This window comes from Oreochromis aureus, linkage group 9 (genome assembly GCF_013358895.1).
Source record: "Oreochromis aureus strain Israel breed Guangdong linkage group 9, ZZ_aureus, whole genome shotgun sequence".
Lineage (NCBI taxonomy): Eukaryota > Metazoa > Chordata > Actinopteri > Cichliformes > Cichlidae > Oreochromis > Oreochromis aureus.
In genome coordinates, this window is record NC_052950.1 from 15,929,120 (window position 1) to 15,955,569 (window position 26,450).

General features: G+C 42.0%; 1 protein-coding gene across 5 annotated transcripts in view; it reads right to left on the bottom strand.

The window, feature by feature from the left end:
- sema5a (sema domain, seven thrombospondin repeats (type 1 and type 1-like), transmembrane domain (TM) and short cytoplasmic domain, (semaphorin) 5A) overlaps nucleotides 1-26,450 on the bottom strand; it is a 140,033-nt gene that overhangs the window by 58,117 nt on the left and 55,466 nt on the right. For all 5 annotated transcript variants that reach the window (XM_039617765.1, XM_031750114.2, XM_039617767.1 and 2 more), the window contains 6 exons: nucleotides 25,126-25,171; nucleotides 16,054-16,116; nucleotides 13,135-13,233; nucleotides 8,697-8,910; nucleotides 7,114-7,399; nucleotides 5,087-5,222 (listed from right to left, as the gene is read on the bottom strand). In XM_039617765.1, coding sequence (XP_039473699.1) covers nucleotides 5,087-5,222; nucleotides 7,114-7,399; nucleotides 8,697-8,910; nucleotides 13,135-13,233; nucleotides 16,054-16,116; nucleotides 25,126-25,171 — 844 coding nt within the window. The remainder of the gene's footprint in view (nucleotides 1-5,086; nucleotides 5,223-7,113; nucleotides 7,400-8,696; nucleotides 8,911-13,134; nucleotides 13,234-16,053; nucleotides 16,117-25,125; nucleotides 25,172-26,450) is intronic.

Sequence of the window (26,450 nt, forward strand, 5' to 3'; positions counted from 1 at the left end):
CTTTTTCACGTTAGAGGACATTGTAAAACCCAAGTGTGTTCATTTTTAAAACTGTATTGTTAACTGAATCTTTTTATTGGATGTTACTGAAACGATTTTTAGGATTTTGAAATGTCGTTTTTCAAATTCAGTATGGTTCCAGTGATCACTATCACAGTGCACTACTATTGTAAAAAAAAAATACACTGTGCATCTTTCTGTGTAACGTGATCACTGAGATTTTAAACACACTGTAAAGTGTATCTACAGTTAGGTCCATAAATATTTGGTAAGAGACTTTTTTTCTACTTTTAGTTCTGTACATTACCACAGTGGATTTTAAATGAAACAACTCAGATGCAGTTGAAGTGCAGACTTAAAGCTGTCTTTTTTTTAAATAAAAAGATTGCATAAAAATGTGAGGAACTAAAGCATTTTTAACACAATCCCTTCATTTCAGTGGCTCAAAATTTATTGGATAAATTGTTAATTTCTAATACTTGGTTGAAAACTCTTTGCTGACAATGACAGCCTGATGTCTTGAGCTCATGGACATCACCAGACGCTGGGTTTCCTCCTTTTTACTGCTCTGCCAGGCCTTTACTGCAGTGTCTTTCAGTTGCTGTGTTTGTGGGCCTTTCTGTCCAAAGTTTAGTCTTCAACAAGTGAAATGCATGCTCAGCTGGGTTAAGATCAGGTGACTGACTTGGCCATTCAAAAATATTCCACTTCTTTGCTTTAATAAACTCCTGAGTTGCTTTGACTGTATGTTTTGGGTCATTGTCTGTCTGTATTTTGAAACACCACCCAATCAATTTGACTTCATTGAGCTGGATTTGAGCAGACAGTACGTCTCTGAACACCTCAGAGTTCATTCGGCTGCTTCTGTCCTGTGTCACATCATCAATAAACACTAGTGTCCCAGTGCCACTGGCGGCCGTGCACGCCCAAGCCATCACACTGCCTCTGATGTGATGTACTTTGGATCATGAGCTGTTCCACGCCTTCTCCATACTTTTATGTTGACATCATTCTGGTAGAGGTTGATCTTGGTTTCATCTGTCCAAAGATTGTTTTTCCAGACTTGTGTTGGCTTTTTTAGATGTTTTCTAGTAAACTACAGTCTAGCCTTTCTATTCTTTAGGCTTATGAGTGGCTTGCACCTTACAGTGAACCCTCTGTATTTACTTTCATGCAGTTGTCTCTTTATGGTAGACTTGGATATCGATATGCCTATATCCTGGAGAGTGTTGTTCACTCTTTGTGAAAAGGTTTCTTATCATCAAGGAAACGATTCTGTGATCATCCACCACTGTTGTCTTCCTTGGATATCCAGGTCTTTTTGCTTTGCTGAGTTCACCAGTGCTTTATTTCTTTCTCAGGATGTACCAAACTGTAGATTTTGGCACTCTTAATATTGCAGCAATTTCTCGAAGGGTTTTTTTCTGTTTTCACAGCTTAAGGATGGCTTGTTTCACCGGCATGGAGAGCTCCTTTGACCGCATGTTCTTCCAAATGTAAGTGCCACACCTCAAATTATCTTCAGGTCTTTTATCTGCTTAACTGATAATGACATAATGAAGGGATTGGCCACACTTGCCCATGAATTGCCTTTGAGCCAATTGTTGAATTACTCTGGCCCCTTTAAAAAGCGGGTGGCACATGTTAAGGAGCTGAAACTCCAAAACTCTTCATCCAATTTGGATGTGATAACGCTCAAATGAAAGCTGAGAGTCTACACATTATATCCATGTCCATTATATACCTATAATTGGAATATGTTTCAGTAAACAGGTAAAAAAACTTGTGGCAGTGTCCAAATATATATGGATTTAACTGTACTTCTTAAAGGTAAATAAACTATTTGAAAACACATCGGATTACCTGAAAGCTATACACTGAAAACCTGGCTGTGCTTCTCAGCTCTCTAAAAGTCAATGTTTGGGAGGCACTTGGTATTCACAGGATGATTCTCATGCTTTTTAAAGTGGAAATGTAGATCCTTTTCTCCACCAAGCTGAAAGGGACAAGGTGAGGCATAAAGCCATTCCTGCTGAGGGAGAGCTGGATGAGTAAAGCTAACCATGCATGTCCTCTTCAGTAAAAGAGGTCCCAGGCATGGGTCAGGATCGTGGATTGAGGCCCAGTTCACAAAGAATAGTCCTATACTAACTAATAAAGCAGAGAAAAGCAAAATAAGCTTTGCTCTGCACTTGCATCAGCCCAAATGACTGGCACTGTTTTAGTTTTGTACATAGGATCATGTTTGCTCCAGGATAACTATACACACTCACTTCTTACTTAGTCGAGACTGGACCTTGGGTGGCGATTAGTTCCTGCTGACTAGCTACAGTATCAACATGACAGAGACTTTATAGAGATCAATCCCCGGCCTTCCCAGGGCTGACAGATGAGAATCGTAGAGGGCTTCCCCACGCTGGTGAATGGATCAGTGCCCTCGCCACATCAGGAAATGGGAAATTAAAGCCCTGAAGGACAAGCAGGAGCAACACTGAGTGTGCCCATGTGCCAGACTGCCTAAAATGAACTTCCTGCTTGTGGCAAAAATGTGCTGCGTGTCTACACGATGCAGCCTGAATAGCAATGCACGTGTAAGGTTTCCTTTTGCGGTTCGTCCTTGCATTGTGTGCGTGTCTCTGAATCCCAGAGTGTCGGTGTGACTATATTTCTGCCACAGTGAGACAAAGTCAGACGCTGACCAGTGAGGGTCTATGACATCTGTGAATGAATCGTGAGATGGATGTTGTGATTTCCTCAGTACAGTCAAGGTGAGGGACACGGCCATTATTTGGCTGAGGACCCATCCAACATCAGCTGTCTCGTGCATCACCAGTGGACTGCGCTCTGGCAGGATGATAAGTGCCACTCAGAAATCCATCCAGGTGGGGCGGTCTGATAGCATGCTATTCCACTCTCTTCCCCCTAACCTTCCAGGTTATTCAGTATTTTAAAAACAATGTGGGTTAGAACTAAATCTGGTTATTTTTTTGGCCAGTGTTATGATTATATATAACATCCAAAGGAAGGCAAAGAAAACTGACACTTTTATTTTCCTGACCTCTAAATATCAACCATAATAAGGACATTTATATTTGGGTTTGAGTTGAACTTTAAAGTTTATTTTCCTACATGTGGAACTTAGCAATGAATGTGTTTTTACAGTTAGCAATTACAGAGTGACAGAAAACCTATACAACTCATAGACGGCATTAGCTCCTAATGTACAGCGAACATGACTCATAGCCTGAATAAACTCTCCAGAATCAATCCGCGTGGTTCAAATAAATGGGGGGCTTTTCTTTGCAGACAGACAGGGAATTAAGCTCTCAATCAATGACCAGTACGTGTGTGTTGAGTGATGAGCTCGCAGTCATAATTATCTCTATTTGGCAGCAATCTATAACCCTTTATTTTTGAGGGCGTATTTGTGTACGGTAGACATGTACGTGGCCAGTGGCTTTCATGGCTGCAAGTTTCCTGTAGGTGTTTGTTTGTGCATTCATTCGTGTGTGTGTGTGTGTTTGTGTGGAGGTGTGCTTGTAGAAAGGGCTGAAAAAAAAGGACAGGCTATAAATCCTGTGCTCGTAAATCTAATCCTCCAACATTGACAAATGCTTGATGAAGATGTCACTGAAACCTAGATAAAGTGCGCATCGGTCCAGTGGTGAGGAGCAGCCATTGTGCCCGAGCTTAAGTGGAAAGATGAGATGGAAGAGGAAGAAGCCGTATAAAAGTCTATAGTGCATAGCACCCCCCCACCGATGATGTACCTACATGTACAAGGTGCTGAAGAGGATACATCTGTGACCAGATAAGGAGCACTGGCTTTCTTGATGGTGCTGCTGTGCAGAAATGTGAATACATGGTGACAGTGAGAGCTTACAAATTCATATGTATGTGCATGTTTTTTTTTAAAATACTATCACACCCGGCACTTTTCTCTTTGTGCATTTCAGCCACTTTTTCTGCAGATAATATGTCTGCGTTAGTTCTCGATGGGAGGCATTGTGAATACTCATGCATCTGTTGGTGGGAAAACGGTCGAGGGCCATGATGTGTGGAAACGAGGGGTTTGCTCACCACTGGTAGCCATGCCTCGGAGGGATTTGAATCCCTCGCGGAGAGCTGCGTGGATTAGCTCATTCGCTATCTGCTAAGCCTGCAACAACTGAGAGCCACTTCTTCTGCTAATAAAGCATTCCCGCTATGCCATCAGTATGGAGGAGTGCTTCAAATCAGAATAAGGTGCTTGGTTTGCCCCTGCGGGTTTTAGGATGGAGCATAAACATAAAGTGCCACTTGTGCAAAACAAGGACAGTTTATTAGGAGGCCCACAGTTCACAGAACGAGGCTATGAGACATCTTCAAGGAATGATTGTGCCATTGTAAAAATCACTGGATTTTATAACGAGCGGTCGTAATGTGTGTGCTCATGAGCAGAAGAGAGAGGTGACTGATAGAGAGAGAAAATTAATGAGAGTGAAGAGCTTCCTGGGACTCTGACCAAGGCCGATCAAAGCAAACACACATTTATTTATCAGCATGCAGCATGCACACTAAATGCATATAGTTCCTTGGGCGTGCTCCCAGCTGTACATCCTGTATGACTGATTTGATTGTGTGTTGAGTCTAAATGACCCCTAGCTTAAAAAAATGATCAGTCATGATCACAGAAGGGCAGCTAGATCTGAACTTTACCTCACATACATCCTTTAAAAAGCTGGTTTTAACTATGGTAGCAGCATGGAGGAATGCATCACTGGTCCATATTGTTGGCCTTGACAAGCATTTTTGTGCAGACATCAAACCCCAGAGCATAAATCTGATCGACATAGGTGGAGTTAGCGTTAGCATGCTAGTGAGTTTGGTTACCAGGTTTAACCCGGGTTCTCTGAATAGTGAGTGAGGTCTATTTCCAGAGGGTGCTTCACCAGAGGGTGAGCATCCATTGCAGAGTCAATAACTCCAATGCTTTTGGCTTTTAGTTCAACAGAGCTGAGAGCATTATTGTGACTCAATTAAACATATTTTTTAAGCATTTGTGGTTTGTTTATGAAAGAAACAGACTTAAATATAGTTTCATTACCTGAAAGTCTGGGTTGGGGTTTGGGTAGGGCAGCCAGGCCGACCTTGAGTTCTCCTGATACTTGAAGGGCCCGTTGAAAGCCTGTGATATGGCACTGAGATTGAAGGCACACACTGCAGAGGCAGCAATGCTGTTTCTGAATGTCAGGAAGATAAAAAAGGCAGGAAGAATCCAACAGAGGATGATGAGAGAATGGAAAGGATGAATGTTGAGACAGAGAGAAACAGAAGTAAGTGTTAGAATAACCAAAATCAAAAAAGGGGCACTATACTGCAAGCAGAAATCTGTTCAGCATTTCTTGGTATTTGTAAAGCTGACCTCTTTATGTCTGCACTGCTCACAAACAACACAAATCAAACACTGACAGACAGACAGACGCAGACGCCGGGGTAAGTGATGGTCATTATTGGAATATAAATCCAGCAATGGGACACAATTAAGCTGTTCGCCTTGTCTGATTAACTGTACAGATCTCATGCTTGAAATACAGCTTTGACTTTTTAAGCTGTCAGTTTCAACAAGTACCGGTCTCTTCCCTCGGACGAGAAAGTAAAGAATGAGAGTATTAACTCTCAACTCAAACAGTGAGAGTTGGGCGGTGTGAATTATAATCCAGTGCAGCTGTTCATTAAACTCTGTGCCTGCAGGGGGAAATGTTTCCAATACCCTTCAAAAGACTTCTTTTTCAGCAATGTGAAGGCACTGACCATAAAGAATTGATTACTCAGCTTTTAATAATGGCCTGTGTGTGCACGTGTGGGCGCACAGGTGTGTTTGTGTGTATGAGCGAGGTAGGAGAAAGAAAGAAAGACGGCGAGACAAAAAGAGGGAAAGGGTTTTGATGTTTACGACAACAAAAAAATAATAGTTTTCATTATACTCCCATATACCTAATACAGTGTGGAGCGAGATGATAAGCTTCTTTTGTGGGGAATAAATGGGAGATAGCTGCTGCAATTTGCAGCCCTCTTTGTAGATAACTTGGGCTATAAGGATGACAATTTCTAGACAATAATATGGTTATACAACACTCAATTATATACACTTACTGCATAAAATATAACAAAGATATGTCCTGTTTTGTCCTCTATTATATTGTAAGATCTTTACCTTCAAATTTAAAATACTTTGACTTGTGACTTTTGCTGTGAACCAGCTATATGTATAACCAAATTTAATAGCATGTTCATACAGAATTTGCCATTTAAAGTGAACTAATATTAATGTGAAAAACATTAAAACAAAAATATAATATTTTAAAAGAATAACCTAATAAATACTGAATAAACAACTGAATTATTCTGAGTAGTCATGATGTCAAAGACCAAGGAAAATAAATTAAAATGAACAATTTGTGAATGATTTGAAACAAACAAACAAATTTGAAGAAACATTTTTAAGATCACTTTTCTAGGTTTCTGATTTTTCGTTTTTGCTGGAAAATTCAGTCTGACACTAGAAGTGGTTCTCAAATCAAGTCGTTCCAGACTTTCACTTGCCTTTTTGAAAGTATACAGCAGAGAGTTGGAGCCTATCCCAGCAGGCATGGGGTAAGGGTACACTCTAGGCAGGTCACGAGTCTGTCGCAGGTCTAATACTGAGACCGGCAACCACTTATGCTCATACCTATGGCCAATTTAGAATCACCAAGTAACCTAACTTTATGCATGTCTTTGGACTGTGCAAGGAAGCCAAGGTGCCCTGAGGGAAACCACAGAGGTATAGGTACTACCATGTCATCATTTTAAGTTATTGCAGTCTCAATATAGACGTAACAGACTTTTATTGTGAAAGGAAGGGACAGGAAGAGGCCTTTTGGCGTGTTTCTGGTATGGATTAGGCAATGCCAATGGGGGACATAGGTTCTTAGCAGGAGGAGGATGTCTAGTCAGGTAGCTAGCATTAGCCACATGATACTTGCCACATGAGATCAGAAAGCTTGAGGTATAGCGACAGTAGCTAAAATATCTGGGTTTTGCTAATTTTCTGTGGATGGAACAATAAATATTAAGTTTTATGTCACTCACACATTAGTAGTAAAAATGCCATAGAGCAGCTCCAGCTCAGGCAAGTAGAAAGTTCCCTGCAGCTCGTTGTAGTTGAAGGGGATTTCTCCTGGTCTGGAGCAGTTCAGCCTGGCCTTCATGAAGGTTGTCCACGTGTCCTCCAGGAGGAAGCGGCCACCGATGTCGTTCTTACACACGCGCCCGGCGCGGGAAAACACCGTCCGACCACAGTCGTGCTCCACTGCATTTTCCCGGAAGAAGAAGTATGTGAAGTTGCCAATATCGTAGGATGAGACAAAATTCGGCTCTGTTGAAGCAAAGGTTACAAGAGAGGAGGGGAATGAACGGGAGGCGGCATGTCAGAAAGAGAAAGAAGACATAGAAAGAAAAATTGAAGGATGCCAAAAGAAAGATAAAGTGCAGAGAAAAGGAGAAAAAATACAGAAAGAAAACTATTTAAGGTTGTGGGAGTAAGACGGAGTGGGAGAGCGAACGGGGTATGTGCTATGACTGATTGACTCGCAGTGTGTGCGAGCACTCAGCCCACACAACAGCAGGTGATCAGGATTAATAACTACAGGCTATGTTATTAATGGCGTTGTGTTGTAATAAGAAAACTCATTTTTCACTCCCCAAACCTAAAGGTTAGGATGAGAAATGACCAAAACAGGTGTAGCGTAATAGCTTCACCCTATCTGAAACACACGACCTCCACGACACTGTCACGGCTACAGCGTTCATCTTTATGTATGACATTATTGGATTTAAACCGCACACTTTATTCTCACTGACAGTGATTTAATTCAGGTTTAAATGAAAGTTACGCCCTCCCCAGCACCTCCTCGTTTCAACTCTTTTCTCCTCTGCACCTTTGGAGGGCAGTGTGGAAAAAAATCAATTCGCCATAAAATTAGTTATTAAACCATCTCCCAGAAGGTTGCTGCCAAGCAATGTATGTGGTAGTTTTTAATTTATTTTTTCAATTTAACTTAAATGTGAATCAGATAAAAGTCACTTGCTGACAAGATAGTGATTGACCTGCTCCTCTGTAGGCTGGACACCTTAAGCGCTCTGAAGTCGCCCAGTCTGCACTGAGGAGGTCTCTGCTTGAAGTCAGCTTGAACGTTCAGGGGAAAAGACATTGATTTTTTTTTTTTTTTTTGTTGGATGAATTCACAATTTTATGCCCCACCTAGACGGTAAATATAAAGATTTTCTAGTTGCTTAGTAAGTTAAGAATTAATTGTTTTTTAAGGTGAAATGCAGCAGAACAATTATGAGGGGAGGATCTTCTTTTCTCAGCATTCGCCACACAGCATTGCGCAGCACATTTAAGGTGGGAGATAATCTTTCAACAGAGACAGATTCCAACTCCCATGCAACATAAGCATCTGCCAAGCTCAAGCATCCTCGAAGTCACAAATTGAAGCCCCGGCAGCTGCAGTGCTAATGTTCGATAGCTGTGCGGGGAGAAAGCAAAAAAGAAAGCAAATCCTCCCGTTGTGTTTCTCTCCATTCGAAATGGCCATTTATCTTTATGTAACAACTTTTTACATAGATTTGCATAAAATGTAGCATTCATTTGAACTTTGGCAGCTCCCCACCGTTGAGCCACTTGGAGTTGTACTGGGCAGTGCGCAGCGGTGGCAAGCCGCCCAGGCTGCGGTAAATGGCGGGGTCTCGCCCAGAGAAGTCCATGGCAGTGGCGGCGTACAGCTCCCCGCTGGAGGTGATGAGGGCGGTGGAGTTGTGGAGGGGATTGTAGGGACACCGAGCCATTCCGCTAATCTGATCGTGGATCTCTGTCAGATTAGTCAACTGCAACACAGAGAGAGAAGACAATGAAGGCGAGGAGACTAAAGAGGAAACAAACAGCGAGTGGCTGGAAACAGACGCTCCATACGTACTACTAAAAGAAGCTTATTTTGATTGTTAGCATGAGTATCCCATGAGTTAAGCCAAAGCAATGAAAAGAAACACTCGTGGGAATAAGAGTTGTTATTTTTTGAAAACCTGCATAAAAATATAGGACATAGTATCAAAGGGCAGCATTAAAATTCAAACTGGAGGAGTCTGGTAATGTTTTGTTTGTTCCTGCCAATATGCAAATGCTACAAACTGAAAAAAATGGAAAAAAATACTTCCTCTCATTATGTTTTGTTTGGTTTACATCTACTGAGAAACACACACATAGATCTATTCGAGCAAAACCTTCAGGAGCAGCAAGAACACATTTAGAATCATTAGCAACGTAAAACACAGCAACACAGCAGCTGTTTCAAGTCCAACGTTAAGAAACCACCTGTTATAAAACCAATAAAATTCCTAAACAGGCTTCTTAAATCAAGTTACTCTTGGCAGCATTGTTTAGTTGGTTTGGTTTCTGATGTCTCTACAGGACAAGCAGCTGTTTTTCTGGCTGTAGCGCTGTTATACCACAACTTTAAGAAGCCCTTCTGAGCTCAAAAAGAGGCTTGATGTGAGATGCAGTCTTCTGTTGCATATTGCCTTTGAATATGAAGCCAAATCCAACTCCCCGCTTTTTTAAAAATACTTTACAGCATGACCCCGGCTTAGCACTGACACACTGCTCTGGTTGCTCCTCCAAAAAAAAAAAGGAGAAGAAGCACAGGCCATAGCTCAGAGACACAGCCTTGAATACCAAAAAAGTAGTAATGCCATTTTTAAATCCAAGATGTAATTATATTTTATGGTGCAAAAGTAAACACAGTATACGGGGATTAGCTCATGGTTCGTGCTCCCATCCAAGTTCATCTGAGTTCTGAGGGGGGACAAAAAATGCATGACGCAAAATGACTGCACTAATCTCAGGTTTAGAAATGCGCAAAGGATAATTAAAATTATTCTATTTGCAATTACTTTTCTATCAATCAGCCTCGTTCCACATTTATGACTCTATCCACTCCAAGTGACAGTGCAAAGTCTGAAACGCTTCAAATGCTCCCCTTGCTTTTCTCACGTTTTCACCAGCTGAACAATCTGTGCATTCCTTCCCTTATTCCATAACGAGCCAGCCGACTTCTGCCGCCAATTTCCCGGAGCTGGTCAATTTGGATCAAGAGTTCTGTTTCATTCCTGCCACCCCTGTTCCGCCCAAACCACAACAGACAGAGCGGCCCTGTCTAATCTCTGCCAGGCCGAGATGAAAGCCTCCTATTGACTGGACTCGTTCTGTGGGCCGGAATAGTCATTGTGAGGTCAATCGGGCCATTTAGAAAACCAAGAGCAGCAGTGATAAATAGAACGCAGTGCATCCGTCGCATTTTGAGGAAGTGAAGTGACAGTTGTCTCTATGGCGGACCCGGCAGCTGCGAGAACAGGGCGCTGAAGTGACTCTGAATGCTCCTGATAGAGACGATGCAGAAAGAGACAGCTCACAGTGGAAGACAGATCACTGCGAGTGTCAGCGGGATGCTGTGTATGGTGCTACTGAGAAGCCGTTGAGAGAATTTTAAACTACCCACTATAGCAAGAAGTCTAGCCGCGAGCCCTATGTCTGATCCGAGATGCGCTAGTGGACAGAGTTGTCAACGGTAATCCTCTAAGAGACACGGGGAATATCACTTTATATGACACATCCAGTGCCTAGCTGTCAAGTAACCATGAACAGAAGGCGAAGCTCCTTCTCATCCTGTGCTGCAGCATGAGTTATAGTGTATAATCTAATCTATTCCCAACTAGGACCACTATAACAACGTAAAACAGAGACATAGATAAAGAGAGAAAGTCAGTCAAAAAACTCAAATGGTTAACAGCATTTAATCATCCGTCTCCCAGCGCTTATTAAACCATTAATATTCTCCTCATTCTCTGTTCATCACCACAGCTGATAGTAAATCTGTCCGAGCGTGATTCCGTCGCCGTTGCTGTTCCCAACTCGTGTTTCACATTAACGGACGTTCAGTGGGTAAATATGACAGCGCCTGATGAAATACTGCTATAATAATGCCATGGCATTTCAACTATATGTATTTTCACAGCGGTAAACAGTCATTATGAGCTAGTGACCTTTGGATTCAGTGCTTTTGGACAAAAACAAATGTCATCATAATAGTAAGCTCCTGCCTCCTCCTCCTCTAAACGCACAACAGAACGAGAGCTAGATATCTATGCTATTGCATATTGCTGTTCTAAGGTAAGAACAATACTCTAACATTTTAAACGCTGCTCGATACTTAACATCAGTGAGCATTTGTCACCACCACCAACAAAAAAAAAGGTTCTCAGCTGACACGTCAGTTACCAAGAAACATGGTTATTAGTGCTGCTTTTATAATAAAAGTGAAAGGGCTGCAGCCACTTGCAAACCGGTGGTTACTTCACGAGAAAAATATTGGGTTGCTCTACTGTGTCAAGAGCCTGCTGAAACACAATAGCAATTCAAAATGAAAAGTCCAGCTAAACATCCTTTAAAACACGGGATTAAGAGCTGCAGGGAATTTGAGTTAGGAGGAGAGAGAGAGGAGCGAAAACCTTGCGTCACGCTAGAAAGAAATATAGAAGACGAAAAGACAATGTGATGTGCTAGAAAGGTGCAAAGTAATTGCCGTGACTCATGAAGAAGGACAAAGCAGAACAGATGAGACAGGGAGTCTGTTTACTTGCAGGCCAGCACCATGATTTTCAGGAGTAATGAGCTTAAGGCAATGTTTTGATTACGATGCTTAACAAGTCTGAGGTAACACGACATCCAAAATAAGAGAGCTTAATAAGATTTATTTTGTAATTAGTCTACATCCCAGAGTGCAAAACAGGAGGCAAGAAAAGCCACAGGAGCTTGTACAGAGAATCCTGTGATATTAAGATCTCAATCATACCTTGATTAAATGTGTTTATCAACCTTGACCTTTCTTTCTGACGACATCCACCAATCAATCAGTCTTAATATTTTGAATATTTGCAGGCTTATTAAAAAACAACGACTTTCAGGGATGCTCGAGAGAACAACTAAACTGGCAACTCGAAACTCAACATGAAAGTGAGACATACCTACTCACAAATATAATTGTACAGATAATGATGCTTCATCAAGACCCCTTGGTATCACATTTTAACAAACCCAATATCCCTTTTTGGTATGATTTTTCAAAATGCAGGCTAGCCTAGTACCTAAAGACGGGGTATATAAAAAGGATAGACAAAGATTTCCATAAGCAGGCTGGAGGAGTAATAAAAACCCGAGACATTCATCTAGAAGAGTCTTTGTTGCGTAAGACTTACCAAAGCCAAGATCTAACCAAGGCATCTTATTGGACCACTAAGACCTCTTTCTTTTAACCACCATCCAATCCACAGGCATGAACTACATTGGATCTACATTGTCACTTTTACCTATGAACCCATGAGCTGTGGGGAATAACTGAAAGAACAAGATCGTGAACACAAGCGGTGGCTTCCTCCAAAGGCTGGCTGGGCTCAGTCTTAAACTTAAGGAAAGGAGAAAAGTGACATTCAGAATGAAAAATGAAAATCCTTCAGATTACATCTCTCAGCTAACTTGGCAACACATTGGTATTGCTTTGTAAGAGCTGGAGGAGGGGAGAAGGAAGCCTAGACATCTCTGGTTAGACTGCTGCTCCCCTTCAACCCAGCAGAAAATGGATGGATGGATGGATGAATAGATAAATGGATGAATGGATGGATGGACTGCTAGCTTATTGAACAACAGGCCTCTGATATTATTGCATGAACACGTAGCAACACTGCAAAGACTACATTTTATTGCACATGAATTAATCTTTTCTTTTGCAGGTGCATGTATGTGTTATGTCGTCATACTCACTACCAGTGTAATATAACACTGAAAAAATAGGTGACGAGCAAAAACACTAGCAGACTATCACTCTTGAAGGATTAACGTAACATATTAATAATATAACAACTTCACTTGAATTAACACTATCGGGGATATAGTAGATATAAATGATATAAGTGATATAAATGATAAGACTCTGTGTGAAAGTTAAGGTCAAAATAACGCAGCGTTGTAGAAGCCAAGACAAATTCTGGCATTGTTCATACCGTTCGGTTGGTGCAGATGGGGGTGAAGGCATTGGTTCCACATGTAAACAGCCTGTTCCCATTTACCAGTAGCACCCTGATGTAGTTCTGGCACTCCTCCTGTGGAAACACACCAGCAAACACACATATCGGAGTTAGCAGTTAGCAGCAGTGCCATTATCTATCCACTGACAAGCAACAGCATCAGGCAGAGACAAAATTACACTTTATGCCAATAAATGAGAAAAACACCTGCAACCACGGGAGGCCTACTCTGAAACGTGGGCAAGCTAGACAGAGTCAAATCAAGGCTAATGCCCACATGGCTTAGCCAAGTCACATCTTAATTCAACAGGGCCTGGATTTGGAGAGGGATCTGAATAAAGTGAAGAACAGATAAATGTAACGGCTGTGGGAGAGTATCACTCAGGATTGGTTTAGAAAATAGCTTTGTCTCTGTTGATTGGTCAAAAAGTGAAATATAAAGTATAGACTCTCATACACTCTATTTAATCATCCTTTCTTTTAGCCAGCTCTCTACATTAATCAATTCAAACTACCTTCCCCTAAATTATGGTGAAGTACATGTTCACAGCTCCTTTCTTGGCTCAGTCCTCCTCTGAGGTTTTGGCCCGGGTTTCTAGCAAAACCACTCAGCACTTGGTTAAAAGCGCACAAATAAAGTGGGACCGATGCATTGAGTGATTGATTGAAAGAATGATTGTCGCTGAAAGTCATGAACTCTGAATATAACGGTCCGGCTTCCACAAAGCCTTTCTGGCGATTTCCATCAGCAGGAGTCATTTTGTAGTAAATGTTACAGCAGGAGTCAGTATTCATGTCAGAGAGCGGCATTTGTTTTTGTCCTAGGACAAGGTAATAAACTCATAGGGTCTCCTCCATCTGAAAGGGGCCATGGCTGGGTTGGTGAGGCCCCTCATAGAAATTTAAAACCTTGTAAATCTGCTATTGTCTGAGCCACTTGAAGTGCCCAGGGCAACCCTAACTCCCCCTCTCGAGGGTCTGATTTAGGAGTGGAGGGCATCACAGCGAGGATGGAAGGAAGGAGGGTAAGGACTTTTATTTCCCCCTATCAAGATGAAGGCTGACTCGTAAAACAACTCGTTTCCTGGTGCTAAGTATGTGTGTATGTGTTTATTCGCGTGTACGAGCAGTCGCACCTAATGTCATGCGTGCCTATATATCTGTGCTGTTTGTGCAGCTCGATACGCACTGTATACCCGCATGCGCACGTGTGGGTGGAGGAACAGGCGTGGGTTGTGAAGGGGCCTGTATAATTCAATCCTTCGCTGCAGTTTGTTTCTAGAGTAAATACCAGCATATTTAATATTTGCCCAGCCTCACAGTCTTGACTTGTTTATGAAAACTTCCTGACAAATGTTCTGCGTCCATACTGTAATACAGAGACTGCTGCGCTTGGCTCTCACATTATAAAACAAAACAGAAGCCGCAATCAAGTCCTGTCAAGTCAATTTAAGTCTCCTTTCTTTTCCCAGCTGGAATAAATCAAATACACAAAAGAAGAGCGGATGCGTGCATTAAGAAAAAAACCCCCAAACAATCACTTGTAAATTCACTCAAAGCACAGGGACGGTGTCTGTGTAATAGCTTAAGCGATGGTATATTGCTCCGCATTGAGCTAGGTAATAAACCATCGAAAGCCCTGTCAGCTGCTGGAGAATAAAGACTTTTAATGCTATTCTTAGTGTACATCACAGGAGCTGATCCTCAGAAGGGAACAGTGAGCAAAACAATTCATCCTTGCCAAACAGCAGTGACTCTCAAGGACTGAGGTAGCTTTGGTCTGTAATTCACAACAGCTATCTTGTGCTGGCCAGCCAGTGCATGCCTATTATGGGTCCCTAACCACCTTTCACAGGAGGATAAATACACAGTAGTGTGCGCACACACACACACACACACACACACAGATCAGGGCTGGGCAGTTCACCTACAAGTCAAGTTTAGCCTCTAAACCATCTGTTTTGTAGGGGAATATGCCAGCTAACCACGTACAAAAACATACACTGCACAGAATGAAACAATAGGAACTCCCTTTGCATAAATAGGGGGTTAAGGTATGGTGGGAAGGTCTTTACTTCACATTAAGTTGATTTGAATTGTCTTTGAGGTATATCCCATATACAAAGCAGGGATTCCCCATGTGTCCATATGTTAAAGCCACATGAAAAGCCCCGCGTTGCTTTCAAACCTCATTATGTTTCATCATAACTTGACATTTTTCCTTTGTGTTCTTTGAAACCGATCAACTGTTTCTGTAAAGACAAAAAGGCTGGTAGATCCATGATTAGTGTCTTTAGAAGATTTCTTTCCCTTTTTTTTTTTTTTTTAAGCTTTCAAGTCAAAGCTATTATACAGCACTGATGTGCTGGTGGGAACATCTGGGCACTTCATTTCCTCCAGTGAACAGCATTCATTCAGGTGTTATTTTTGTGGATTACCAAACCCGCAGGAAAAAGGTTGAGGAAACATGAAAGCTGCGGGCTTGTAATTTAGAAAGTCTTTCAGCAAATGCTGGAGGATTGCATTTTCGTTCGTAATCGGCTATTTTTTTGTTACTCTAACAAAACATTGTGGGAAATTCCATTAATTTTCACATTTATATCAGTTCTGGTGCACAAACGTGTGCAAGAAAACAACCGAGCAATCGTCCGGGTTTTAAGTATGCTAGGGTTGATTTGGAAATATGTATGCATGTAATATTTCCAAATTTTATAATTAAAAATTGCCTTAAATAACCCTTAATGTGACTTCAACAAAACCAGCAGTTAACTGCAAAGTAGCAAGCGAGTCGAGTTCACTGAAAAATACATTGAAACTTGTATTTTTTTTTCTGTTCAATTTAGTGACAAGTGTCCGATAAAGCACAATTACAGTTCAGCCATCGCCTTAACTCACCTCAGACTTTCCACGGCTGAAGCAGGCTCCCTTGGTGAATTCGTCGCAGTGCCACTCAGCCTCCTGCAGAGAAAAAGAAAAGCTGTGTAAGGCTACCAATAAACCATCAAGAAGTAGCAAACACTGGGCGCCATGTCATCATCATGAAGCACTTTGAAAAGCACTCACTGAGCCCAAACAAAACAATGCCCAGCTCTAAGCCATGGGCATGATTCCCACCTTTTTGAAGTCAGTTTGATGTTTGGTGACTAGCTCGGCAATACAAATGCCACAGAAGACAAGAAAACACATTTAGAAAATCAAATAGAAAAGCATACAGCATACAGTGATCGACTTGGGTGGGAAGGATGGATTCAAACAGAGGCGAAAATTAATTTGACATCACATCTTCACTGTACTCTCAGAGGCGCACACACGTTCTCGCACGCTCTTACGACACACACACACACACACATTTATAAGCCCTGTTAAATACAGACATGGAATCCAATTAAGGTGGATAGCAAGCAGAGACCCCCAAAAAATGAGACGCAAGAGCGTGCAAGCCGAATGTCAATTTGATTTATGTGTGAGGGAAAAGGAGGGATCTTAAGACATAACAGGCGAGTCCCTAGAGTAGGGTGTCAACGTGATTTACATGTGAGGGAGAAACAGAGGGACGCCTCTGACATTTTAAGGCGGCAGGAGGAAGAATAAGAAGATAAAGCCGACTTTGTCTCCTCCGAGGGTGAAGACACCAACGTGCTCCACTTTCTACCTTTTAATTTCCTCGTAACCTCTGGGGAAGGAGGCTTCCTCATTGATAAAAATTCTCTATTCATGAAATGCCTGCTGGCCTTGGGAGGGCAGTAGGCCACTAAGACGCTCGCACTTGTGACAGGCGGAATTAGCCGCCACTGCCACGAGCTCTGCATGACTGGCAGAGACACGAATACTTAAAAGAAAAATTGGCTGGTGAAAAAATACGCTTACCGCCGAGTCACAAAAAGTCTCCAAAAGTGAGACTATTTAACTTCCGTTTTTTTTTTTTTGCCCACAGCAGTACAACTTTCCTGCAGTAATAACCTGGAAAGTAGCCAGAGGTGCAGTACTTCTCTCTGTGGGAATATAGTAAATATCGCTAACTGACAGAGAATATTAGATTTCACCTTGGTATCAGGACTGTTTTATGCCAGGACAAGAGGGGGAACGAAAGCTGAACACCCCTCAGCATTTAGTAGAACTTCTTTCATTTCTTCTTTAGAAGGCGGTGGAAGTTTACGCTGCGTTTTATGACAACAGCTTTTGTTTTCTGCTTCAGTGACCTTTGGGAGGCATAGAAACACCTAAATGTGTACACAGTTCAGTAACAGGGAGGAGGGACTTAAAGGAAGGCAAGCGCTCAGCGTGTGTGCTGCAATTCGGGGAGGATAAGATATGGGACATTAATGGACGCTGGCTTCTCTCTGTCTCTTGTGTGTCAGTTCCATTCCAGGCCAAAGCTGGCTATTCTGGGGCTGTGCATCCATCCACTACACAAACCACACACATCAGCACAAACAGCACAGCCTGCACACACAGCACCACTGCTGGTCCCAGCTGAATTCAATGTGGGTGCTGAAAGCGCTGAGAGCGCTTTCGCTAATCGCATGGGGGGGTAAAGAAAAACCGTTAATGGCTTGAAACCTTACTCACAAGCTTTCAGTGTAAAAAAGTCAGTCATAGTACGAGGCAAAATTACAACTTGAAATCACATTAGTGGGAGCAAAGTGGTTCTTTTTGTCATCACGGGGCAATCATGTGATTTATCGTCATTCGGGGTGGTGCAGAACATATTTTTGGAATAATACATATTCTCATTTCATATTTAAGACATCAACTTTACAGCTACTGAAGTAGGTGATGTCCACGAGCAAGTTAAGTGGCGATATGCTGACATCACAGACTGCTAACGCCACCTAATCTGACTGCCCAGGCTCAAATGGTCCAGAGTGGAGAACAGAATCACAGCTGAGCAAAGCAAGCGCCAGTGTCATTAAGAAACATTAAAAGCTCATTAGAATGCTATTGTTCAGCCCCTGTGCCTCCAAGATGAATCTGTCTTAAACTGAAATATGTCTGGAATGTGCTGTCATTAAGTAATAATAATTCTTGGCTTTATCAGAGGAAGCTGCTTCACACAAGTCTTTTCTGTGCCTTTGTCACCTAGAGGGAACTAGAATAAAGACATAGAGGGGAAACAAAGAAGATAAGACAGAAAGAGAGGGCCAGGATTAAATTTAGCGAAACAAAAAGCTGGTGATTTAGCCCAAAACGGAAAATACACCATATGGGACTGAAGTAATAGCTCAAAAGAAATATTGATTTTTTTTGTATCACAATACATAGATTTTGAAGAATAGTAATGGTTTGCTATTTATTTTGATAGGTTTTCTGTTTGAGTGGGAGTTAAAACATTTTACTTTCAATGTATCCAAACTGTTTTACTCTGAGGTAGAACTGAAAGTCGACAGCACACGTGAAACATCACAAATCATCCCTCACTGATATTTAAAGGCAATGTGACACATGTGAGGATAGTAGATCAGAGTTGCTCAGTATTGTGGGATCATGTGACCCACACAGTCCCAAAAAATGCCAACGCCACTTCTGAAGTAAAAAACAAAGAAGTGAAAGCGACAAAGAAATGCAGCCACCTGAGGTAGGCTCCTAATGACTAGACTAGAGTGCAGAGCAGGGGTGCGCAATTCATTTTCCCAAAGGGCCACTTGAGAAACAGGGACCCTGGAGGAGGGCTGTACCAATAAGTTGAACTAAATTCTGCACATTATTCCTTTAATCTCTTTTAGAAATCTATCGATTTGCTACCAATAAGAGTAGATGTTACAATTCGGCAATGGAAATGTGCAATAGGCATGAAATATTTCATTAGCATTCCCATGTTGTCCCATTTCAGCTCCAGGATATCCAAGCATAAAGTTACCTCAATAAACAAGTAGTCCCTTTCACTGAGTGCATTGCTGCCAGCCCCTCTGGAATCTCAAACTCTTACGTTATTTCAAGCTAAGCAACTGGGCGGTACGGCCGACATCACAACTCTTGTAAAGCACTATGGAGAAACAATCAAAACCGTCCACACTGTTTTTCCAGAGTGAAAGTGCATTTTCTTACCGCGCACACACACACTCACACACTCACACACACACAAACACACACACACACGTAATAAATTAAAAAAGAAATGAACAAGCAGTTTCCTTTAAAGTATCTTGGATACTTGGAAGGTGCTGTACATGTAAAGGCTAAAATTCTCCTTTCTGCAGCAAAGATCACCAAAAACTGGTTTAAGACAAAGGCACCAGGAAAGAAGCAGTGGGTAGGACGTTATGGAGATGGAGAACTGTACATATAAACTGAAGTGACTGTATGATGTATACTTAGTCGTAGTGCCGGGTTTTCAAAGGAAAAAAAATCTAAATAACCCCTCCATCATTGGTCATTCTTAGTTAACAGTACATATTTTGATGGGTATTATAGAAGGCCTTTTTTAAGATATGCTCCCTCCCTATACAGCAAAAATAAACCTAATAAGCCTAACAGCCAGAAAGGAGTTCACAGTGTTTATGACATCCAGGCAGAATGCAGCAAGATACTGTCAGCACAGAAAAGACAGGCCACATTAATCATGAAATGTTTATTATGTTTTCATCTGGTCCAATTTGTCTCGTTGGTGGGTGAGAAACAGCGGAACTGCTCAACTGATCATTTGGTGGTCGGGGGATCATTTGCTCTGCTTTCCTTTCTGTAAAAGTCATCGCACACCACTGACTCAGACCAATAATTATTTTAGAAAATCTGTGAAAAAGTTAATTATATCGTACTTTCTATTTGTATAGACACAACAGGAGGCCAAACAAGAGGTCTTGAACGCACACGCTGCCAAATAGCTCAGCTGTAAAGAGAAGCTTGTGCTCATTGTCAACAGGTCTAAACACAGCTGTTTGGAACCAGCATGAGTCACTGCAGTACTAGCTCAAGTTAGCTTGACAGATCTATAGCTGTTAGCGGTCCGCTCAATATTTTTACTCTTTTCTTTTCTAAATATATTGGCTGGAGAAAATTTCTGGATAATTTGTACGACTGCGCCTGTTTGTTGTCACATTTTATTTATTTTAAGCATCACTGCTACCATCTTCTAGTGCTCAGCGAAAACTTGATGGACAGTTTTATTTTTACCAAAGCGGCTAAAAAATAGGAAATTTTAAAAAAGACTGGAATAGTATGTTAAGTAACATAAAATGTGATTTGTTGCTTCAGGGAAGAAATGAAAGCAGTGGAGAAGAAAAAAAAATGTTATTTTCCTCGCGTCCACCCTCTATCCTGCCCCCTGTAATGGGTGCAGTCCTTAGAGATGAACCATTGTGCCCAAGCCTCTCCTCAGCCCTCACACTGAGGGGCTATTGTTAGGTGTGGTGGGTGCAGGAGAGATACAAAGGGGGAGAGTAGGCAGGGAGGGACGCGGACAACGACCGAGGAAAGGACAGAAAAGGGAAAATAAGGGACAAATAGACGGGGGGGGGAACAACAAAGCGAAAACAGAGTCCAACTTAGGAGTCAGCCAGAACAAGGCAGACTGTGTGGGCTGAGTGAGGTAGTCAGTGAGATGGAGGTGGGAGTGAGGAGCTGAATTCCAAAACAGCAGTTTCCAGACATGATATTGAATATATTTTGCATAAAGAGGGTCCAGAGAACACACTCGCTGCTGACAGCTGTCTAGCTTTGTGAAATGACTAGCTGTGCGCCTCATTACAAGGGGACGGCGGGTTGAGAGTAAGAGCTGGACAAATCCTGTGGGGGGAAATCTAATCTGGCTTATGAATATCTGATATTACCTTCTGATGTGCTGGCACAGTATTTACTATTCACACTGATGTCTGCTGATGTAAGCTGCTGAAAGATTTACACTCGAAATTGGTCTTGATGTCATGCCTCCGCCGACGTGTAGGTCTGTGTCTCTACTCATATCATCGTGGCACCTTAAACGGATGAGTCCGTGTAGAAGAGACCCCCTGCTACTGTCTGCCTTTCACAATATACTCACAGCTATTATGGTTGAACATGCCATCGCGTCCATGATATCACTGTACGTGTCTGCATCTCCAGTTGCAATCGTGCATTTTGGTCTATGCATTTAAACGGCCAAGTTAGCGTTCAACTCAGTGAATTAGAAATGCTTCCAGAGCTATGAAGGACAGTTTCTGTTAGCTACTGATTAGCAGGGCTAATTGTTTGGCTGATGCAGTGTAATTACAAGAGACAAGCCCGTGATATACGACACGCAAAAGTGGAAAAAGGCCTTTTTTTAAAAAAAATTTAAAAAGAGAGGGACGGGGTGGGGGACAATACAAGAGGAAGCAAAGAAAAATAAAAGCACAATATACATCTCAACAGCATACAGTGTCTGTTGCCAAGGGAAACTGTTATGGATAGTGTTTTCCTGTGCCAGTGCAGGAGGACAAGAGAGAGGCTGGAGTGAATTTCCACTATTTTCTCCTCCTCGCCTGTATTGAATCATGAACAATACCACTGATCCTCCTCATCCCAGTGCTTATTGACTAATGCTGTGCCTCGGTTTTTCTGTTGAAACTCAGGCTCATCTTCTGCATCTTATTCCGATTTAGCATGGAAGCAGGATCCTGATATTGGATTGTACAGGCCGAGTGTGTGTGTACGTTTAGCTTTTCTTTCCTTCCCCTGGTAATTTCTTCTTACATTAGCACCTTTGTTTATGTGAATTCAATAGACTCTTATCACTGAATGCAAATTAGACACTTTGGGTCCTTTCGGTTCATGCTTTTAAGGACCAGCACGGAAGTTAGCAGTGGTTTATTAGCCCAAGTAAAGAAGTAAAGACGTTGCTAAAAGTGGGCACGCTGATATTATTTGGTGAGCTCACGTGCAGACAGAAAAACAAGCAATTAATCTGAGCTGGCAACATAGTTAGCAATGGCAGTGCCAGCATTGATTTGCTTTCCCTAAGCCTGGCAGTGGCTGATCTCAGGATATGAATGATAAACAGGGCAGAAGGACAATACTGAATGGAGATGACATGTAATGTGCAATTTACTGTAAATGGAGGAAGGAAATTGTGCTTCGTTGGGTCGTTTAAAGCTAATTGTTTGTCTGTGGAAGCTCTAAATGTCTCAGTAGTTGCACATGCTGCACAGTTACGTTCCTGTCTTCTTCTTCTTCTTCTATTTTTTTTCGACTCTGCTGCACAAGTTTTGAAAGTGGAGCAAGGAGAAAAGTATCCACCTTTTGTTCTTGACAGTGTTTTCCAGATCAGTGAGGATGAGGGTAGAGGTTGACAGGGAGAGGAAAGCCTCTTCAGGCTGCTGAGACACAGCAGGAAAAAAAACTTTAAGTACGAGATATTAACTCCAATCAAGGTCATCGCGAGGGCTGACGCATGTTTTGATGACTGACTCTTCCCACTTCAACCCCAAACTGCCACTCGGTTTGAGCACAGGTTAGAAAGTTAATGTGATGTGAAATATTTTCTTCTCTTTATGATTCTTTAAGTGTGCCTCTGTCTTGTAAACACCTTTTATAGCTTTCCTCAGGGAGTGACACAGTTTACACTCCTAAGACCAAATCTTTAAGGTCTTCTTAAAAAACACACACTTCACAGATGGATTCGCATCCACTATTTTTTTTAAACTAAAGTCCGTTTTCTCTCCAGCTTGTGATGCTGTTGCCCTTTTTTCTGGTTTTTTATTACCTCCAAACAAGGAGCCAATTTACTGAGGAGATTATGGTTGCTGGGGCTCAGGGTCGATCAATCTCCTTGTCTCATCTCGATATGTGCAACAGACAGGCAGTGTTTAGCTACCAGTCCAAGTGTCTGTGCTTTCAACCCCCCCACACCCTTCCTAATACAACAGTAAGACTACCAGATATTCACAGTTCATTTTCTGCCTCTTCAAAAGCTTGAAAGCAACTTATCACACTGCATCCAAGGGCAGGAGAGGTAGGCTGGATCTTTTGCCTTAAAGAAAACCTTAGTGGCTGTTTTTTATTTTGTCCTCCCCAAAAAAGTTTCATGCATGATGAGATCAGTCATCGATCATAAGGTAATTATCCCCAACTCTTTAGCGTATTACAGGCTGTTTGTATTACAGCAGCTTTAAACCTTGTGCTCTGTCAAATCATACACAGCCTCCTTCTTAACACTGCCAACCATGCAAGAACAAATCACTGCCATCGGGCATTATCTGACAGGGCTGATACATGGGGATGGGGTGAAATCACAAAGACAGGCGTAGGTGTAGCTTTTAGCTTGATTTCCTCCTGCAGAAGAGAGAGAGAGAGAAGCTCATGCAACTCTCTTGAACCTTGGTGCAACCGTAATAAAATGCACAGGACTACTAACAAGTGTTTGTGCTCAAACTTTCTTTGTTGGCTCTGCCACCTTCAGCGCCATGTTCCCCAGTAAATCTATTTGATCAATCAGCAATGCGTGTAATGTGAGTGGAGCAACAGCGCCAAAGGGGAAATTCATTCAAAGCTTTCATATCCAACAACAATAAGAATGAGAAATATATGTAAACCCAGACGCAGAGGCAACCAAATCTCTGTGCATTTAATCTCCTGTTTCATGCTTGGATGAAAAAAAAGGAAGGAAAGAAAGACGCTTCAAGGAGGTGAAAGGAATAATTCCCCCTTTCCTCCTTAAATTCCACCACTTGGATATATATTTATGCTTGACTTTATGGCTTTGGCATGGTTAAATGCAAAGCTGGGACTAGTGTGCAGGTCAGCTTAAACTGGCCCAAGGCCTTGGCAGGGATTACCAGATCCTATTCTCTCATAAGAAGACATCTTGGAGATGCGGGGTAGATTGGCTCAGTGGAATCTCCTTGCTGATTCTGCAACACCAGTCGAGCACGGGGATGAAAAAAAGAAGGGGAGGATAGATGGGTGCACGGATGCCACAGAGCAACTTTAAAAAGCGTCGGAGTCCCAGCGAGCGGCCACAAAAGACCGGCTCTGCGTGAATCCTCGTCTCTCTCCGCGGGGTTTTTTTTTCTGCTTTCTTCCCTCGCTGTCTGTGTGCTGTCTCACTGCTCCCTGATTCCTTTGTGCGTTCTACCCTCCACTCCCTCCTGCCTAACAAATTCAGCCTCGCTTCTTATTTCTTCTGTCCATTTTCCTCATTTTCCCCTTCCAGTCAGATCTATGTCAACAACGCTCCCTCCATCCTCTATTCTCCTGTTCCACCCAGCCGTTCTTGCTCCCCCGATTCTCTTTCTCTCCATCCTCATCCTCTCCCCTGGTTTTCTAGAGTGTAAATGGCAAACATAAAGAGTTGTCTAAGCATCAAAGAAGGCTTGCTGTTACCACCTGCAAATAAAGCCCTCAAAGTGTCAGTGTTTGTATGGTAACTCAGTGGGTCACAAAATTGGCTTGCTCCACAGGTGGGGATATGTGGGCTCATAGAAGAGAGGAAAAGAAGAAAGTGAAATGAGAGGATGTTGGGGAAAAAATTAGCAACAACATGTGGGAAAGGCAGGGTGAAAAAACTACATTGCCACCTCGCGTGCACAGTTATTTATACATATTTCGTGCAACACGCGCACGAGATGTTAGGACACTGATTTCTGTTTGCCATTTCAAATCATTTGTAGTATCACATTAAAGAAATTGCAGAAGATCTTTTGAAAGCTTAGACATGTGGCAAAGTACAGCTTCAAATTTCACAAACACCTTCAAATTGGATTTCAGCAAGGAGGATATTAACACAGACTACACTTCCTATCAACACTCTTTCATTCCCTGCGAGTATCAACCCACGGCGCCGTCAACCGAGCCCACTGGAGCTCCACCGGGTTGTGAAGTTGTTGTGACATGTGAAACGGTAAACCGTTTTGCTGTAACCGCTTTAAGTTGCGAGCACAGACACGCGGCGTGCTAAAATTAGCGCAGTGTTTGTTGAAGGGAGAATCATACGAGCAGACAGAGTTAATACGTATTCGCCTAGAAAACTGGGTGAGTGAGACTCAGAAAACGGCAGCGGGAAGAATTAGCACTCACCTGGATCAGTGTCAGGTCTTCAAGATTGAGTCTGAAGAGGTGATTTCTGTGAAAAGAAGGGAAGGTGTGAGTTGATGGAGCCCTTTAATGCATTGAAAGCAAGAAAAAAAGGTGTGAGGATCAGACAACAGGTCAAAACTGCACTGTTATTAAAAGGTTTTTCCATTTCAATTCTAAGATTTTACTTATCGGGACATAATAAGAAAATATGTGCTTAACAGGCTCTAAAATGATTTAAACACAACTTCAGATGAACAACACTTGACATTTCACACTGTGTCAATATTTATTTTGCAAAAATTAAGCCAAAATGCACAAGCAATTAGTGAAAAACCGGGTACACCTCATGCAATAACTTGTTTTGACTTTATCAGTCTCTCACATTGTTGTGGAGGAATTTTGGTCCACTCTTCTTTACAGCATTGCATTGAGGTTTCTTGGCATTAATTTATGCACAGCTCTCTTAAGGTCTCATCAATCAGGTTGCGGTCTAGACTTTAACTGGACCATCGCAGCAGCGTAATTCTTTTCTCTTTCAGGCATTCTGTAGATTTGCTTGAGATCATTGTCCTGTTGCATGGCCTAATATTGGCCAAGCTTTAGCTGTTGGACTGTAGAATACTTTGGTGTACAGAGGAGTTCACAGTTGACTTAATGACCTAAAGGTGCCCAGGTCCTGTGGCTGCAAAACAAGCTCAAATCCTCATACTTCCCTCAGTTGGCATGAAGTATTTGTGCTGGTTTGCTGTGTTTGCTTTTGGCCAAACATCTCCACTTTGGTCTCATCTGTTCATTGTTCCAGAAGTCTTGTGGTTCGTTCAAATGCAACTTTGCAAACCTTAGCTTCCATGCCATTTTTAGAGGTAAGAGGGTTTTTCCTGGCAAACCATCCAAACAAACCCTTCTTGTTCAGCCTTTTCCTGATTGTAATGTCATGAACTTTAACATTTTACATGCTAACTGAGGCCTGTAGAGTCTGAAATATACCTCTTGGGCTTTTTGCAGTTTCCCTGAACTGTGTTGAACATTTTTCACTTGTGAATAATCTTTCTCACTGTAGAGTGATGGACTTCAAATTGGAAATGGCTTTATAACCCTTCTCAGATTGATGGGCAGCAACAGTTTCTTCTATAAGATCATTGCTGTTATCTTTCTTCCTTTGTTAGCACAAACCTGACTCAAACAAATTGTAAAAACTGCTAGAGATTAGTGATTAATTAATCAATTGCATCTGATTAGCAATACCTACGGCTTACCCTTCCTACACTCTTCAGTCTTATGAAAGTAGTAAAAGAATACTTGATATTTTGGCTTAGTTTATGTTG